Source organism: Thunnus albacares, chromosome 7, assembly GCF_914725855.1.
Source record: "Thunnus albacares chromosome 7, fThuAlb1.1, whole genome shotgun sequence".
In the NCBI taxonomy this organism is placed as follows: Eukaryota; Metazoa; Chordata; class Actinopteri; order Scombriformes; family Scombridae; genus Thunnus; species Thunnus albacares.
The window spans coordinates 12404286-12424241 of record NC_058112.1 but is presented as its reverse complement, the minus strand read 5'-3'; the positions used below and the strand labels follow the sequence as shown (position 1 = coordinate 12424241).

At 39.6% G+C, this 19956-nt stretch overlaps 1 protein-coding gene across 2 annotated transcripts in view; it reads left to right on the top strand.

The window, feature by feature from the left end:
* The window catches only part of brsk2a (BR serine/threonine kinase 2a), a 173400-nt gene that overhangs the window by 106822 nt on the left and 46622 nt on the right, over nucleotides 1-19956 (top strand). For both annotated transcript variants that reach the window (XM_044357351.1, XM_044357352.1), the window contains 2 exons: nucleotides 12220-12305; nucleotides 15627-15767. In XM_044357351.1, the coding sequence (XP_044213286.1) occupies nucleotides 12220-12305; nucleotides 15627-15767 (227 nt within the window). The remainder of the gene's footprint in view (nucleotides 1-12219; nucleotides 12306-15626; nucleotides 15768-19956) is intronic.

The window sequence follows — 19956 nt, the reverse complement described above, 5'->3', positions numbered from 1 at the left end:
GAAGTATCGATGAGGCTCTGGTGAAACGAAAACAGGGAATAGATTTTACCCACAGGGCACAAGAGGTTTGGGGATTGTGAAGAAATGTCAGCTTTTAGCCCTACCTGTGTCACATCACATCTCATGCTAAATGACATTGACTGAAGACACCAAACATTGAGTTTTACACAGTTCTGACTGGTAGCTCGGGATCTAAAACATCCTGGCGAGACGTCTAAAACCGTTAGTGCTGCTGCTCACTGTGGTGACAAAGCTCATCAAACCCACGCAGCGTTGTTTGACTGATTTTATCTCTCATATGTCTTATCGAGATAAAACAGAGATGGAGTGCAGACAAAATAATGAAATGGAGGATAGCAGAACACAAGATGTAGCGAGATCCCCCATTGAGCTCGACAGGAGACAGACAGACGTCTAAACCGATGGCATTTGTTTCTCTTCTTCAAAGGCAACAGCCGCTGTGTTGTCAGATAGATGAGAAAGCTTTGTTTTCTTTTTTTTTTTTATTTGTTGTTGCTTTGGTGTTATTTTTGTTTTTTTGCCTTTACTTTGTGAGCGAAGGGCGCATTTTATCCAGATCTTCTACCCTTAAAGGTATAATATGTAATTATTCCACATGAAAATGTCTGAAAACAACTAGACCTATGTTATATAGCCTATTTTGTTGAGTTATGTACTTACATTATCCCAAACGTTTCCAACAATTTTCAAACCCAGAGAAATCTGTAACTTAATCAAAGTAACAGACCGTTTCATTTGGTCACATGTCAATGGCGCCATACCTCCTCTACCATACAAGATAATACATCGGCGTTGTGGTTGCTCCACAGAAACTGTTATAAATTGACTTTTATTCAGTTTTAAGCCACATTTTCATGATAAATTTAGGTCACTTTTAACTATATCTTTTAGCCAGAAGAAGGATTTTAGTCATTGGACGTCTGGAACTTAACCGTAATCACACTCCGTCTTTTGTTATTGTTTTGATTGAGAGACCCCTAGCGGCCGAAATTACATATTGTGCGTTTAAGTGGATTGATGCATAAGCAGCGTTAGGACATCATGAGGAGTGGCTGAGATTGTCACTAAAATTAGAATAGCTGGCCCACCTTAAAGGTCAGTCCACCTTAAGTGAGCCTGGTCAGGTTGTCGCTAACTTCGGGGCTACGCTACATAACATTGCTGTCTTTTCAACCACTGAACTGCTGACACATTATTTTAACTGAACCAGTATGCAGTGACGTATGCACAACGGTACTTTCATGGGGAGATCAACAAAGTTTACTTTTCTTTTTTATGTCTGTTTATTTCTATATTTTGCACTGGGGTTTCTTCTTGATATTACCTGTGGGCCCACAGAAGTGTATTTTGTGTGTGTTTCTTCTTAGCATTGAGTATTGTGATAATCTTTTATCTGTCTTGTTTGGGTAGGGACTGGTAATTGAATTGGTACATCACATTCCCCTGAATGAAAAAAAATGTAGTCAAACCTTCCTATTTCCTTCCAAATCTGTCTTTGTCATCTGTTTTTCTATCATGCTGCTTGTATTCATAGACACAAACATCTAATGCCCTGCATCTCAACATGCTGCCTATCATTACGTTTAAAACTGTGTGTCTTTGCGAGTGAGTTTACTCAATGTTGGCCTGTACACATATGCTCAGGCTTAAGGTGAGATATGAATTTTTGTCATTCTCCTCATCAACCCTAATAAATGCACAAATGCATACAGAGTAGCTTTTGAAAAATGTCTTGTCGGGACAGTGATGAGGACTCTTATTTAATTTTGGTTCTATAATTTGTTGTGTGTGTGTATGTGTGTAATGTTGTATGTGACAATGTAGCAGAGCTTTGAAATACTATACTAATTGACAACAAAGTATGAACTGTCATAGCAATGCTGTGATATGTCTATTCATATACAGTACCATGTCATCATTTTAACTGCCACTGTATGTATTGGTGTTGTATGTGTGGGTGTGCTATGCATGTATTTTTGTGCGAAAGTCACACACACCATAAATGACACCACTGTGAATAACAGCTCCCTGACCATTGTCTAGTTGTCAATAAAGACACACACACACACACACACACACACACACACACACACTTCTCCCCTTAAGGCGCTGTCTGTCCTCTTGCTGCAGGATTAGGTATGTGATAGTCTCACATCAGCCATGCAGGGTTGTGGGGTGAATCTCAGCTTGTGGACAAGAACGCCACAAAGACACTAACAATGCTGCTTAAACAGACACAGACTGTGTATACTGTAGTAGATTGTACTCAAGTCTCAAAATGAAGGGTTTATGAGCCAAACACACCCCTGATAATGATCTCATAGTGTAAACTGGAACTTATAGTGTGAACAGGTATCAAATGTACCTCACAGTATGTATTTACTGTAATATGAAGGAACAGTTAACAGAACAGTGACATTGCAGCTGTGTGTATAACACATTCATTAGCTGCTCCACATTCAGAACTTACTGTGCACTGATAGTGGTATAAGTAGTGATGATTAAGTGGGTTGAATACTATTAATATCCCGACCTACTACTTTGTATGTGGTCATGGTAAACGGCAATGCATGTACTCGGAGAACCAAATTTACATCCAGGTAATTCGTCTGTATTCAGCCCACTTCTTCATCTCTTGATTATGCTGTTAACTTGCTTGCACAAGGCTTTAGCATTATGCACAGGCTACATTAATTTGCAAATCCAGCATAAATTAACCACTTTTAGCTGTTGCGAATAAACATGGAAATTGGCTCCGTCTTGGCAGTGTTAATGAGTGTGGGACGGATCCTGATGTATATTTGGGAATTTGCGGTCAATATGTTGAACATCTAAAGCAAGACACTTAACTTCATCAGCTCCTTCATCTACGCCCCTGTGGGGATTGTTTGCTAATGACTTTGTTGTGCTACACATTCTCGAGAACACGCTCTCTCTTTCTCCTTTTCTCACTCATTCACTCACTCACACACTACTGTACATGTCCACAAAGCACAAACACACGTATGTTAATGCATACGGACACTGTATATATTTTCGCAAATATGGTTTGCCATTTTTGGGGTAAATTTGTATTTGTACACCATATGATTAGGGCACAAGAGTGTTCCTTTTATGTGTCAAAGACTCTCGCTCAGTGTAAGACCTAATTAACAAGTGCAGAAGCTAAAAGAACTCCCAGATTACATTATTAGAGCTATTCTGAATTTATTTACAAAGTTTTGAGCTAATTTGGGTTGTTTCAGTTGACCGGTCTTACCTACTGACCTGTTGCCCGTCCATTATTGACTCCTCTGCCTGGTTAACTATTGACCACTGTCATGTGTCAATGAATAGGCCATGTATTCATATGTGGAGATAATTAGTGAGGAAAGTGAACCACTGTTAGCGCATCGCCACTGTCTGCTTGAATTACTGCACTAAATAGTCTTCATTATTCATTCATTGCTCACTTTCTTTGTTTGAGTTGTTCTGACATCACTTTACATTTATCAACACCAGCACAAGTGTAGTTCACTTCTGTCACTCTTACATGACAAAATCATGTCAGTGTTCCTATAAATGATTGGTTTTCATCATGGACATCACCTTTTTTTCATAGATACTTTGTGTATTAAAGGAGGAATAGCTTTTACCCTGGTCTTTCTCTGATAGTTAACTAAACTGCAACATTTTAACAAGCAAAATTTATATCATAGGTTTTTTAATTTAAGGCTGGCTGGAAAAAAAAAGATGAGGTAGCACTTAATAGTAGATGGCATTTAATACAAATTTCTCCAGAATCCTCAGAGGATACAGTTTTATCCTGCTGTACAGCACTTTAGAAACAATTCATCATCCTCGTAAGCACATTTAGGCTACTGTAGGTTATTAGATTTACACTTTTATAACTGATATAGATGACCTTCAGATCTAATCATTGCATTCTGTTCTGCGCTGTCTCTCTTTAGTCTGTGAAAACCAGTTCATTAATCCACATTTCACATCTTCACTCAATCCAAGGTCACCTTACAAATCTTCTTGTATGAAGTATCCCTCTCTTAGGGAGTGAGTGACTGAACTGGACGAGTTGACAAAAAAACACTTCAGACGACTGACACAAAAACACGGCTGCCAAAGGCATCCACCTCCTGCCCGTCACTGATAAATCACTCATCCTGCTGATGGCTTTTGCACAAACGCACATATGCCGATGCATATATAAACATACACACACACACACACACACACTTTTTTTACCCTATCCCTGGCCCATCATACTCAATCCTGCCTATCAGCCCATGCAGTAAGTTTCAAGATGTTCATGATTATAGTCTGGAAGACCTCTGCCATTAGACTCTTATATGACCAAGGTTATACAGGGACATGTCTGTTAGTATGAAATGATGTGGCCTGCCACTGGTCTAAGTGGCAGCTTGATGGATCTGCCAGCAGCACGGGTACACATCACGGACATGATAGAACAAGAGAAAGACAACAAATAAGGAATAGGAGAGGAGGAGGAGTGCCAGAATTGGTCTTGGGTGGGAAGGGGTAATGAGTAAGATTTGAAAGGGTGGGAGATGGATAAAGGATAAGGACTAGGAAGCTAGCAGAGACTATGTCCAGATCGATTTACATGTCTCTGGCATTGATCAAACTCCCCCGTGTGGGGAATTTACCTCCTCACCACAAAGGATGACTGATACAGTGATTATCAGAAAAACCTGCTGCGCAGACTGTGTATCCGTGTGTGTTTGCATGTGTGCACATGCAGTTGTGTATTTGTGAGGTCCACAGGGTGGAGGGAAAAGCAATAAACAGAGAAAGATGAAAGTAAGAGAGAGATTACTTTTTCAGTTCGATGACTTTGACTGGAATGGAATCATACAAATATGATTTTATTTTGTATTTTGTTTTGCTCTCAGTGGGACTACCTCAGTAGTGAGAGATAAAACATCTACCTGACACACACACACTCCCTCACCAAATACTGTGGCTTTGTGATAATTTATCAAATGCTGCGTTCCATTTTTATGCAGATGATACAGTTATCTATTGCTCACTCCCTTCAGTAGTACAGACCCCTGAATTCCTGCAGTCTGCCTTTGATGTTGTTCAGTCCCATTTAACTCAGCTTAAGTTGGTGTTAAATGTAGACAAATCCAAAGTCATGCTATTTTCAAATGGCAAAGAGTTAACATCTGATCTGCCTAAGATCTCAACTGCTGCAGGGGTTGAAATTGAGATGGTCACAACATAGAACAAGTATTTTGGTATTATTATAGATCAGAATTTGTCATTCAAATCACACATTGAAAACCTTGTTTCCAAGCTGAAACTTGAATTAAGTTTCTTTTTTAGGAATAAATCTCGTTTCTCCCTCCAGGCAAGGAAACATACAAAACAGCAACTTTTTTACTTTTGTAGAATTACGGCAATCTGTTCTTTATGAATGCACCTGACCAATGCTTAAAGAAGTTGGATATCGTGTACAACACTGTACTCTGCATGCTGCTGCTAAGTGGTCATCTCTATATGTCTGCAGACTTTTGCATTGGTTGGCTTTTCTATATAAATCTCTCCTTGGGCTGGTTCCTCCTTATCTGTGTACATACATGTGTAAAAACAGAATTAGGCAAAAAAGCCTTTAAAAACACTTACCCTTCTTCCTGGAATGATGTACAGAAGAACCTGAAATTGTCAGAGCTGATTACTATGGGGGAATTTAAGTCCATTTTAACCCACTGGAACTGAGCATCACGTTGATGCTATGCTAGACCATGCTCTACAAAACAGTAAATAACTTTGGAACCGTTTATGTTATGGACAAGCTTTTTTGAGATTCTCAGCATTCCGAGGCATCTTGAACTGGCTTCACTCGAGTCACCGTGTGCACATGGTGCACAAAAAGTAAATGACTGCAGTCTTCCATATATCAGCGGATTAGGTTGTCTATTTTCCAATGATATATAACACTTTGATATTTACTCCCAGAGGTGATATTGATAAAAATATAATGACAGCACCAAAATGTATATATTGACACATTGTCTCCTAAGAAAATGCCCAGGACAATATGCAAATGAATGGCTGTAACTCACTGAGGAAAATGTGGATTTGCACCAAACTTCACATGGAGCTCCAAAACTCTTCATGTTGAAAAAACAAACATTCCCTGGTTGACTATGGAGTTATTCAACAAAACACAAGTTTATTTCACTGGGCGTTTTTCTTTTTTTGTCAAATATGTGTAGTATGCTCACACAAAGGTAATGCGTGATGGTGACTTTACACTGCACCAGAAAGAAAGGGCAGGATCCCCTGAATCATATGGTGTATAACGCTTGATACTCACTGAAAAAATAAGCTCAGAATTGGAAAAATATGAAACTATGTCCAGGCACTTCTTTGTCTATGTAGGTTTTAGAGGGTTAAAGGATCGAGAAAATAGTACTCAATGTGATTGCTCCTAAATTTTCACTGAAATTGTTTTAGGAAATTTTATCTGTTTATGCATCATAACTGGATTTTTTGACCTTGATCTTGTATTGCATTCACTCATTTGCAGTGTGTGTCTGTGATCATTTCTAAAAAAAAATTTGGTTAAGCAAATTCTCCCAGGAACACCTTAATATCATCTTCCAGGTAGTGGCCATGTCCTGCACACCAAGTAGATGAAGAGTGTCCATAACACACACTTGAACTCACACCCTGAGACAGTCTTGGCTCATTTTGCCCAATGTTTTTCTAAGATGTCAGGAGTAGACTCTGTGTGTGTGTGTGTCTATGTGTTTGCCCTTGAAACTGATGGCTACAAAGACTGACATATACTACTCTACAGCCACTAAACTCCTTACCATTTACATGCATGTGTAAGCACGTACACACAGATACACACATGCATGCACACACACCAGCTTGGCTACCCTCTGCTCCTGGCAGAAAACACTGATTCTGCCCTACTGGCTGACTGACCGACATATGGATGGATGGATGGAGGTGGCTCATAGCTTGCCGTGATCAGTGGCGTGTGTGTACAGTGTGTGTGCATCATGCGTTAATGTGTCCACATGTCAAAAGTATGAATGGATGACAAGCTGACTGGTTCTGTCTGTGAGCCAGTAGCCAAGCTGTGCTGTCTCCTCCCCTTCTGCTCACTGACAGTTGGACCCACCTCCCCCTCTCCAGCCATTACTCCCCCTGTACCTTTCTTTGCCTTCACCCATATGTTCTCTTATCTATACATCTTCTGCAACTCCCTCCCTGCAATTCTAAATTAGGTTTTATTTTTGATTTTTATTCATTTGCACAAGTTAAAATCAAATGACTTACAATTAACGATGGAAAATAATGTGCAGGAAAGAATGGCTTATTCCTTATTGCTACCTATAAAATAATAATGATAATATATTATAATATAATATATTTTGACAACGAAAAATTGTTATAAAACACTTATGTTCTGCCGTACTTGATGTAAAAATGTTATTATATGTAATGACATGTTAAAATGTAATGTACAAGGCATTGCAAAACGTTTCCTTAAGTTTAGACCACTATATCTTATTGAAAGTTAACCTCTACTAGTAAGATGTCTAAGAAGGTGACTGTCAGGTTGAGTAAAGGTGAATCTGTGAATTTATTTAAAAATAAGACAGAAAATAAACTGTAAGATTTCTCTCTTTGAATCGTATCTTTTATATAAAATACACACAGTACATATAATAAACTGTCAAGCACTGATGTTTCTGAAATGAAGAAGCTGATTGGGGTGCAAGGGCTCCAAATGTTTTTGGAGGAAGAAAATTACTTCTACAAAGGGTTGTAGAAAATATACTCACCCTTGTTGTTATTATGAAAAGTAACAGAAGTTAATGAATGAAATTATAGAAGAGCGTTTGTCCATAGATTATCTTACTTGTCAGAATGGTAACCCTCTGTACTAACAAATTGCCTTCTGTTGGAAACATAATTTATTAACCATAAATGCAGTCATAAAACCACATTTCTGAAATTTACTGAATAAAATTACAAGCTTTGTACAGTAGCAGTATGTTACAAATTAATCCATAGTTGTCAAGTGCTGTAGATATTTGGTCCATCAGGTGAATTAAAGCCTTGTAAGTGGAATGGTCTCTCATTTCCTTGATTGTCACACGCTTTTAGCTCCTCACATTGATGCCTCATCGCCTCACCTGTTATCATCTCAGTCTCTCTCTCCCTCACTGCCGCTGTGCTCTCCTTCTGTCCGTCTCCTCTACATTTCTCTTTTAGTCTTCTCCATTGCAGAGAATTACATGGCTTATGCTCACGCATTCACTCATCCTCCCTCTGTTTCTCTTTTGTTTTTCCATCCATCCAGCAGCTCTTGCATGCACTGTAGCCCCCATGTTAGTATAGCCACCCCCGTTTTTTTTATCTGACACACATGGCTGCCCTGTTGACTTTGATCCTCAGATCTCAGTATCAAGGGACCATTCACTCGCTCGCCTGGGGGAGGTGACAGAAATGTCTGTGTTTTCCTTCTGTGTGCATGAGAGAGAAAGAGAGAAAGGCGGGAGAAAGAGCGCAAGATGCAATAAGTGGAGAGTGAGAGATGACAGAGCCTGTGATCCAATATTTTCCCCTCTGAGATTTTGGGCTGGTTTCTCTGTTCCCTTGCTCTGTGACATGTGTGACATGAATCTAATCTCTTTACGTCTTTGTTGTTGCATGGCTGTCTCTGATCCTCTCTCCTCCATCACTGGACTCTTAGCCACAGTGATGAAACTATTGATGTCGCAAGTCATTTGTTTGCTCATCCATTCATCCTCTCAGATGCAGAGCTGTAATTTAAAGAATCAATAGCAAGCTGATGGAACTATGCTAAACTGGCTCTCATCCTCTGAATTTGGAGTGACACATGTGACTACCAGTGAACGCTGTGCCTCATTTGTCCATGTAGCTACAGTCTTCCCAGTCCTCCTCTTCTCACATGGGCTCGTTTTACTGTTCCATCACAACATACCATCTGCACCTGCAAATTACACCATAATTACAAGTAATAAATCACATTAGACGTACTTTCAAACACAACAATATCAGAATTCAAATACAGGGTGAAGAAAAAAGTGCTCTAGCTTTTAATATGGAGCAACAAAATGCTGTTCCTTGGAGTAGTAAGATGTCATGTGTTTATAATTCATCACACAGCATCATTTTTTTATTTTTTATTTAGAAGTTTCTTGCTTGCAACATAACACACACCATCATGGTTGTAGTTAACACCTTAGCAGGAATCCCCACTGCAGTTCCAATCTATTGATCCATTTAGTGTGGCAGGATATGACACTGATAGGAAACCCTGTGGGTCGAAGCGTCGCCAATCAGCCTATCTACTAACAGGCTACTGTTCTGACGTCTTCGGTTAATGATGTGCACTCCACAGCGATAACCACATACTTTACAAGACAAATTATCCTGCTGTCAAATAAACAATTTGAATTAGTGTCAGTCTTGCGCTCTTGTCTGACCTCCGCTCTCTAATTAGGTGTTTCTTCTCTAACTATTGTTTCTCCTCTAAACTTGTTTGGTTATCAGAGAATTTAGCAAATTGGCAACACATTGAACTGCCGAACACAAGAAGAGCACAAGTAACAAGAAGGATAAAAGCGAGAAGGTGTGTGTTCATGTGACCACCTGTCCATCTGTGCTTTTGTGTGTGGCTCAGCGAACGGTATCCAACCGCCTGCTAATAAAGGCTTAATGAAGTGCCACGGAGATATGGCGATTGGAGAGAACCGTCCACACTCACAGATGTGAAACTTAATGAGAGAGTGCAGAGCCATGTACAGGAGCCAGGCCAAGAGAGAGGATGGCCACCTGGCATGCATACTACCATGAAGTTATGGAGGTGTTGGATGGATGTGTGTGTTTGAGGCGTTGATAAGAAGTGTGCCAACAGTTAGTGAGTGTGTGTATGTAAGCAGTTGGTTGTTTGAAATAACCCATGCAACAGCATACCTTACTCCATTTGCCGTCAGCAAGCAAGGGAGGTGTACAAGTATTTGTCTGATCATTTCTATTTAATGAAACTGTTGTACTGTATATTGCTGGATAGAGCAGTAGGTGCTCCACAGATTTACATTAGTGTGTTAATCAACAGCTAATCTTGGAATAAGCAGGCTGTTGTACAGTTAAGTCATCACATTAAGCCTTATTTCTCTTATTTCAATTAACTATAAGGAGGCGCTTAGAGGAAGCTTAGGAAGCCAGCTGCTGGCTCTGTAGCATTTCGTTCACCTCTCCCTGAGTCCTGGGTAGCATTAGTCTCACTGCAGGGAGCCCAGCTGCCAACTAGCTAGCTAGCCACCACGGGCTCATTCTTAACAACACACCTTAGCCTCAGGTGAGAAAGTGGCACAGTGCAGTGCTGCTGAGTGCAGAATCCAGAGTCATTAGTCTCCGGATTAGCCCTGATTAGCCTAGCTGTTACAAGCTGTGTGCCTAGCGTTATACTCTCCCGTGACTTTTTTTGTTGGCTGCAGCTTCAACACGGGTTGCAGTGCATTGCATATTTCTCTTTAGTGACTGAACGTGTGCTAATTCAGTTTTTAGTGTGATAAAAACTCATTTCAGTTCAATTCAATTCAGTTTTTATCACACACTTTGCATCAGATGTTGCTCTTGATAAGGAGTGGAAAGGGGGATGTTTTGGCAGAATTTAATCATCAAAAATGTTTCAAGAAAATAGGCTACAATACCTGAGCGGGCAGAGATGACTAATAGAAGCTGAAGTGAAAAACAATGTGAGAGCAGAATAAGGGGGGAAGGAACTTGATTTTACACCCAGTCAAGCAAACAGCTTTGTGGGAGTTTAACAGAAACACAGTTAGCTGGCCGATCGGAGTTTTGACTTCCACATGAGTGTTCATAAAACTGAGCTACAATGAGTGTGACAGTAAAGCAATGTGAAGGCTGTCACAGGCGAGTGACATAGTGAAATTGACTTTGATGAGACTGAGACGAGGCACAGGAGCCTTTAACTCACACGGTCCTTTCATCTCCATCATTGTCAGTTAAAGCTAGACACAGAGGGTGGAGGAGAAGATGGACAAGAAATGTGTAGGAGAAGTGTGAGCAGATAACCGCGAGGAGAGCAGAAGATGCACAGGGGGTTGAAGATTAGTGGTGGCTTCTGTCGAAGTATGTTCCATGCTGATTTTCAGTGGCAGCTGTACATGCTGACTACAACCTCCAGAGATGCTGACACAAATCCAAACTGATCTGCTCGATTTTGGTGAAATTCAGCTCTTACCGGTCTCACAGTATACTGTAGATGTCTCTCAGCAGCTCCGTAAGCAAAAACAGGAACTCAGAAACTTGTGTGGACTCAGCCATCTGCTTGTTCTGGTGTTGTGTTCATGTGTACAGCCACTGTCTCAGACTGACTGCCGGGAAAAAAAAAAAGCCTCCTCTGGAAGAAGTTGATGTACCTGAGTGGACATTTTGACCCACAGGCAGTCCTCTTAGTGGACAGAAATGTTCAAATGTGGGATGTCTGACTCTGACAGCTTATTCTACTTCATGTTTCTTATCTAACCAAGCTGATTTATGTTCACCTCAAGCAAACCACGGGATTATGAAATATGATTGCAAAGGCCTCGTTTTGTTAAAGAGGAAAGGGTGCAATTTTTAGTAAGATAAGACAAACACAACCTGTTTTCCTTCAGCTTTTGAAGCAAACCACATTTTCCACCTGAGATAGCAGTGCTTACTGGCCTGGATGCCGAATCACAGTGTGGTCAAAGCTTATCTCTGTCCTTTCTGTCAGTAGAAAGTGCCAGTCAGCTCCTTTCATTGGTTTACTTATTCCTCTTAAGCCCTTGTGCTGGTTGTGTAAAGTGTTATTACAGACTGCTGCCTCTCACATTTGTCTCTCTGACAATGACCTTCACAGGTAACCTCAGAAAAACGCTTAGTGAGACGTCATCACAGGCTATTTTGGGGTCAGTTGGTTGGTCTCCTTGGTACTTCAGTTTTGGCAACTGTGACAGGAAAGTTGGAGTGGAAGAGGGCAAATAAGGACGATTGCACTTGTCTTGGAATGATGCTGTACATTTAACAACACTAATCAAGTCTCTTTTTTTCTCCCTCCTTATTCTCTTACTCTCTCCCTCCTTCCTCTCTTCTATTTCCCCTCCTCACTCTTTCCCTATCTGTCCCTCTCTCATACAGGTGGAGCGAGAAATAGCTATTCTGAAGCTCATAGAACACCCGCATGTTTTAAAGCTACATGATGTCTACGAAAATAAAAAATACTTGTAAGTATCACCAGTTAATTGTGGTCCAATTTTGAATTATGTAAAATATACTATCATTAATACACTGCACACAGTAAATGATTGCAAGGTTGTATAAAAGGTTTTTTTTGGCTCACAAAATCATTATTTACAAATGCTCTTGTGGACAGCAGAACATTCTTTAAAATCCCACATATTATTTTGTTAGCCTGTGGAGCGGTTTCGATTGGTGTATTATGATTGGAGGGCAACAATGATAGCCTTGGAGGGGCGGATGCTCCATTAGTATTGGCATGAGGCATTTAATTTGGTCACGCACGCTAGGGGAATGCTAATAGGGAAGGGAAGTCTCCGTAATGTAAACACCATGACATGGTTATCAGAGGCAACACTATTGCATTAAGAAACATTAGCCATGGAGGGTGGCAGTCACATTACTCTGCTGCAGCCGCTACACACACACATGCACATATGCAGACACATAAATAAATCAATTAGCTAACTTTAACAGTGGTGAGTGACAAGCCCATCAGTCGTTTATAGCAGCCCCCTTGATCTACAGAGGACTGTTTGTCAACTAAATTCAATTAGCTCTCATCTTGAGCTTACAGGCCAAATAGGATTGGACATGCAATACTGTACATGTCATCCTTTAAGATGATAGGACTAGCAGAATATTATGATTCATCCTATAATTGGATTATTAAAATCACATTTTGTGCCCATTGCTTCATCACTTTTGACAGTTGGTCACTTGTAGCATCACAGAGGACAAATTGCTTAATATTTGCATCACCAGTGAACTCTGTGTTTCACATCAGTGATGTAATTTTGCAATTAATATTGTTCAGATTCTTACTCAGATATCTTCACTTGAAAGCCAATAGTTGATAGATACACATAGCGTGTTGGAGCCAGCAGCCCTGCAGCTTTAAGATTTATTATGCTGTTGGCACACCATAAGCTGTTTAAAGTGGTGTGGTGAGTGTGTACTGTAGGTGAGGGAGAAGTGGAAGGCGTTTGATACATAGCCCAACAATATTTTATTTATGGATATTTCATTGCGACAAATGAATGATCACATCATGATGTTGATATAAAGTATGCCTATAAGAATGAAAAATGGTCGCTGTAAGAATACTCAAAAGTACAAGAGAACGTAATGCACATGAGTACACTTGACGTGTAATAGTGTTGCTGTAAACTGATTTAATTCAGATTTTTTGCTCCAACGTTTAAACAAGATGCTTGATCGTGTAATTGTAATCATACAAGATGATGATCGTGTTCTTTAAACACCTCTTTTTTTATCTTTGCCTTGTTGCCATTGGGACACAATAAAGCTAAATCTGATCCAAGTCCCACATTCACTCCATCCTAGTATTTCTGAAAATGTATTGATACTTCTTATGATGGTATTAACAGTTAATCATCTCTTAAAGTTACTACAAGGAACTTTTAACTGGTTATGAAACAGTCTCATGATGCCTCTATATGACCTACATAAGCAAACGAGAAGATTGGCTGTTATCTATATAGTTATTCTAAATGCCTTACCTTGCAAGGCAGCTGGATTCACAAGATCACAACATCACAACATCACAATATCACGCGAGAATTCATCTTGTCACGCTTCAAGTTATGCGCTTGTGTCCGAACCACCGGTGGTTTTATCCACAAGGGCTGCTAATATTAACACAAAATGAAAGTTCCTTGTAGTAACTTCAATCTCACAAGCAATTCAAGAGCAAAGTATGTAGAAGTTAGTTTAAAGTTTAGCAATTAAGTCCAGCAAAGCAAGTCCAGAAAGAAGGGTCCAAAAATACACAGCAGAGGCCAAGATGTCCTCACCCTAGTCGGGTAAAGCTTTAAAAATGACACAATTCTCATAATCTAACTTGATAGTATGACTTTATCATCATCCAGCCTGGTAAATGCCCCCATATTTCAAACTCTGCACCCCCAGTTTTTAACGCCTTTCCAATAAACTTTTGCAGTTTCCAAGCCAAGATAACTCTGCTGACATTACAAGGGTTATTTTCACAGCTTTTAGAACGCTCCCTTACAGAGCCACAGAAAGTATTATACAACTGTTTTCACTGGCTGAGAACTACCGATGACAAGTAAACTGATCTTGAAGGGTAAAATCAGTTATTGAGGTTTTTCTCCAGCCCGCTTTTTGGCTTTAAGGGCATGCTTTGTGGCTGACTTACAGTACTTTGCAACATGATGATGTGATCAATAGAATTGAAGAGGTGCATGTACAATCACACATCCACAGCACGGAGAGAGAGAGAGAAGACAGTGAGTATTTAACCGCCTGTCTGAGTTTCAATTTGTCCTAGTGAAGATGGAGGGAGTTTCAGCACAGGATATACGAGCAGAGCAGTCCGGAGCAGGGGCAGGGCACAGCTGGCTTTTTGCCCACAGATGCAGCTTTAGGTCTGGGTCAGCAGAGATTCATCTCCTCCCTGTCCTCTTGGAGCCCTAGAGCATGGCCATACAGTCAGGATGACAGACTGCGCACTCCTATAAGCCCAGCCACACATGCTCAAAGGCCACCTGAAGAGTGGCTGTAAAAAAAATCTGATGGCAGGCCATATTGTGTGTGTACACATGTTTGGTGAGGTAAACGGAGCAGATTCATCGAACAAAATTCTTGCTCCATCTCTAAGATATACAGTCAACAATAGCAACACAAATACTGTTTATGTTTGCCAAGGAACTTTAGAGGATTTCCCGTTCCCGCTTGTCCTCCCTCTCTGTCTCTTTTGCTTGATTAACCGAGTGCTGAGACAAGACTGTCACAGAGCTTACATTGTCTGTACCTTAGCAGAATTCATAAGCCTCTAAATCCTTTATGTCTAAGGGCTTTTCGCACAACTTTTCCATCTTTTTGCAGTGTAATGCAACTGTATCATCCCTCTGATGCCTCCCACAGGAGGTCAGAGTGTATAGTATATCAGAACCCTTCACATTTATTTGTAATACAATGTTGGCATGCTTCACTCTCCTACTGTGGGGACATCTTACAGATGACAGAATAAAAAATAAACACTCAACATGATACGGCTTCTGGGAGATCAGATCATTGATCGTGGGTGTTTGTCTGTGTGTAATGGCTATGAGGGAACTAGCTTGCCTACATCGCACCAGTTCTTACAGGCCTCTAAGATCAGGAGCTCTGGTTCTATTTCTCTTTAGGGTCCTTGCAGAGGGCTCTATGGTATTTATTCCTGTCCCTACAAGTGAAATGTTGTCCTTCATGCTCTGCTGTCCTTCTTGTTTTATGTTCTATTCTTCCACTGAATTCCTCTTTCTCTCTCGCACTCCCTTTTTCAGGTACCTTGTGCTAGAACACGTGTCTGGTGGTGAGCTGTTTGACTACTTGGTGAAGAAAGGCAGGTTAACGCCTAAAGAGGCCAGGAAATTCTTCAGACAGATTATGTCTGCCCTGGATTTTTGCCACAGTCATTCCATATGGTAAGTGATATGATTCATATGCAAAAAGACTTTTTCTAGCTGCCAGTAATGTGGATATTGGATTGTGCTGGTGAAAACATTGAATGAAGGAATCCCACCTATCCTTCATCGAAAATAAACAAACATTTATGGATTCTTACCTGCAGGTTTCTTTTTTAGATGCTGTATCTTTCTTTTTGAGGTTTGACTAATTTTGACACAAATAAAAAGGCAATTATGGGAAAAGGAAGATATTTTTAACCATATATAGTACACAAAGTATATAAAGCATATAAATTAATGTAATTGAATTTTAATCATTTACAATAATTTATGAGTCTATACAATCATTCATACAATCATAAAAGTACATCAATCAAGGTACAAAACACAATACAAAAAGTGTATCCTTTATAATACAGTAAAGTCATAATGCAGTACACATGGTACATAATTATACTTAAACAAGTTCATCATGCTGTATTAGGCAACTGTGAACACTGCAGACTTCATATAATAATATTTGGGGAACTTTGGGTTAAAGCGTAAAAAGCCAAACTCACTATCTGCAATCCATAAAAGCCATCACATACATAAATAAACAACCATACCCGGGATGTGTAACAAAGTCAATTATGTTGTGATACAACATTGAACAAATAATGAGTTCCCTAATAATAAATTCTAAAAAGATACAGATTCTTCCTGAAGTGAAACAACAATCTAAATTTCAATGAGTTTATTCATCAGTGCTGTTTGCTTCTCAAACCATTGATTCAATATGATTATTACAAAACTGAGAAAACTTGATATTGCTTGTTATGAAATGGTATAATTTTCCCTCACATTAAAAGTATTCAGTTTACATCCAGTTCAGACAGCTGACATATTGTGAAATGAAAACACTCATATAAACAGATGCTTATGTAGCCCAACATTGTTTAGGCTTTTTACATGACATTCATCATGTTCAATACCTTCGATGGATGTTTTTCTTTACAGTATCGAGCAGATTCCAATATAGATGACACCTATCATCACTTCTTTTCAGGCATTTCTCTGGTATCGTTTTTAGAGCTGAGCAGAAGTGATTATCTGTTAATAATTAGTACATTTTCTTAGCTGTGCTCCTTGTATTTGTTGAAATCTGCTTCCATGTTGTTACTAATGTGACAAATTTTGTTTATACTTTTTGACTTCGAGGGGTAATTAACTGTTTACCAGCTCATAGACTAGAGGCAATCATGCATACTTCAGAAGGCAAACATGTCAGCAGGGACTGATTTGGAGCGAGTGTGTTTCTTGTTTGTATGTCTGTGTTCTATTGTGTGTGTACTGTATAAATTCATTTGTGGTACTACATCAGAGAGTGACTTTTTTCCCCTCTCCAGAGAGTATGGAGAGTATACATTTTGTCCTCATGTGCGTGCACAGCGGAGTACAAGGACCATAGAGTGAAATGAGCATATTTATTTTTATCTTGGTCACAAGTAAATCGCCAGCACTTTTGCACGAATGGGAGAAAAAAGCTGAAAAATGTTGCAAAAAATGTAACCGTATCCAAGTAATCAATCTTTTAAGTCATATGAAAAAAGAAATACCATGTAAAAGGACATGTTAATTAAAAAGCTTTTGAAATGAGGTGGAACAGATACAGGAGAGAGAGATTTTCACATAAAGTTGCTATAAATTTTACAGCCCCGTGTTTCTGCTTCTGTTTACACACTCAGCACTGATCACATACCTACAGTATGTCATTTGAGTGTTATTAGCAGTTATTCTATTATTACTCCCGTAATGTTATTATTTTTGTATTATAATTAGTTAAATGTAATCATGTAATATATGTTATATAATAGTAAATTAAATTACTAGCTGTTTATTATACACCCACTTGCTGTAATATATATAATGATTAGTTAATATATTCATTAAATTAATTAATATGAATGTAATGTACTCATTTCTACTGTAAACCAAGGCATCGGTTTATTTAGACTGTATGTAAATGTAATAAGTGGGATGATTTTTTTCCAAGTCAAAACAGCACACTTATGAAATATTAGTAGAAATATGAGTTTTTCAGCTACATGAACATTAAGTCAGCAGGTGTTATATGTACTAACCATGCTGACATGGCAGTCCAAATTTCAATTTGACAGAATAAAAAAAGGAATAGAATAAGAGCAGGAGGATATGACCAGACTAAAGGTGCTATTTCACTTTCATTACTCAGAAGAAGTTGAGGTCACTAGCAGTTATTACATGTTCATTAAGCAGCACATCATGAGTTTGTTTCCTTTGCTGTTCACACCGGTATAATATTCGCAGACAGAGGCCTCAGATTACAAACATTAAGATGTCATCATGAAATGCTAACACAGCCATGGCCTTTTCACACTGACACGACGACTCTCAGCCAGCCAGTCGACTCATGATGATAAATTATGAGATTCCACCGTAACTTTTATGCAAAGGCTGTTGTTGCTTAAAGTGCCGGAGAGAGAGAGAGGCTTCTCTCCTCTTCTGTGCACAGTCTAGGATGCTTGAAAGTTTTCTGAATAGCTTCCTGCTGATGATGAGGTGGTAACCAAGCCAGTGGAAAACAGTTGTGGTAAAAATATTCTGTAGAACCTGGTGTTGAGTACTAAATGCCTGAGAGATAGATTTACATAATGTTGCACGGGCAATTAAAGGGAAAGAATTAAACTGATTTGTCATGGAATGATTAGGTGCGGTTGAATTTCAGTGATTTGATATGCTTTGTATTCTCGCACTGTATAATTTTTAGAGGAGGCAATTACATTTTGGCTGCTGCTATTTAATAATAAAGCCATTGTGGGAGCTGTTATACACAGTACAAACTACTACAGCCTGGTGTCAAAACTACTTTACATTTTACTGATTATCTCGGGGTGATGCGCTTGAGTTAATTTTATTGTTTGAACCATCAAACAGATAGTTGATAGATTCACAGAACCGAACAGAAGATAACTCCTGTACCACTTGAAATGAACAAAACTATCCCACCTAAGGGAATGGAAGTTCGAAATCTTTTATCAGTCTATGTAAATAACTGACTGTGAGAGGAACAGATAAGGCCAATTAGGAGAAAGCATCTGGCACTGACATTAACTGCATCAACATACATAGATTATCACAGCTCTTTTGTGGTAAGATTCACCAGCAGATTTTTCTCACTTCCTGTTTTACTTTGCTGCTGTCTCTCCATCTTAGCTCCTCAAATCCCCACACTAACACTCTTATAAAATGATGCCTTGTAAATTTGTCATGATGTGGATTATTTGGGAGTGTTGCTGTACCCACTCGCCCTCCTCCCAACCTCAATTAGGGGCAAACCGACAGGCAGTCACAGCCCTTCTCACCTCCCTTCCATCCCCACTAATCATCCCAGCATCCCTTCAATAAAAAAGCATTTCTGCAATCATTTCTTCCATTTCTACTTGTCTGTCTACGCAGGGGACCTACACAGGCCATTAGAAGTGCTCCCTTTTCTCTGTGACTCACCAATGCGGGTGGGGGGGGGGGGGGGGGGGGCACAACTCCCATTTTCACTTCTTCTCATTGCCTCATGCTTCCGTCCTCCGCCCACATCCTATCCCCTAAATATCTCTCTTGAGCCAGATGGATGTAAGTCTGAATATGAATGAAAGAACGTAGAGGGAAACGGCTGTTTATGACTCAGTGTTTCCTCTGCCTGATTCAGATTGCTCTCTGATTTTGAGTTTTCTTCTTACGGGGAGGAAAAGATAAGGACAAAGTGAAGCACGAGGATGGCTGATGAGGGAGATGAGGCAAGGATAGGTAAGGGTAGGATAAAAACAGACGTGGGAAAGGAATTGTCAGTAAAATACATTAATAATGAATGCTGAGGCAGTGAAAGAAAAAAAATCTTCATTGTATGTTAATATAGAGTACATCCCAAGTCTCTTAAATTGCATCCATTTTTCCCTCACTCGTGTCCTTTCCTTGCATCTTAGTACCTCCCATTGTGGATGCATGGAAGGACAAAAGGAAGCCATGCAAGGAGAGAGGAAACAAGGAAATATGTTTTTAGAGAAATGAGACATACTTTCCTCTGAAACGACGTCCGTTTCTGATGACCGTGGCAGGTGTAGTGACTTTTGATGGAGTTTGTTTCTGCACATGTACTCTGCTACTAATAAAAAGTGCACAGTTATCACTGCCA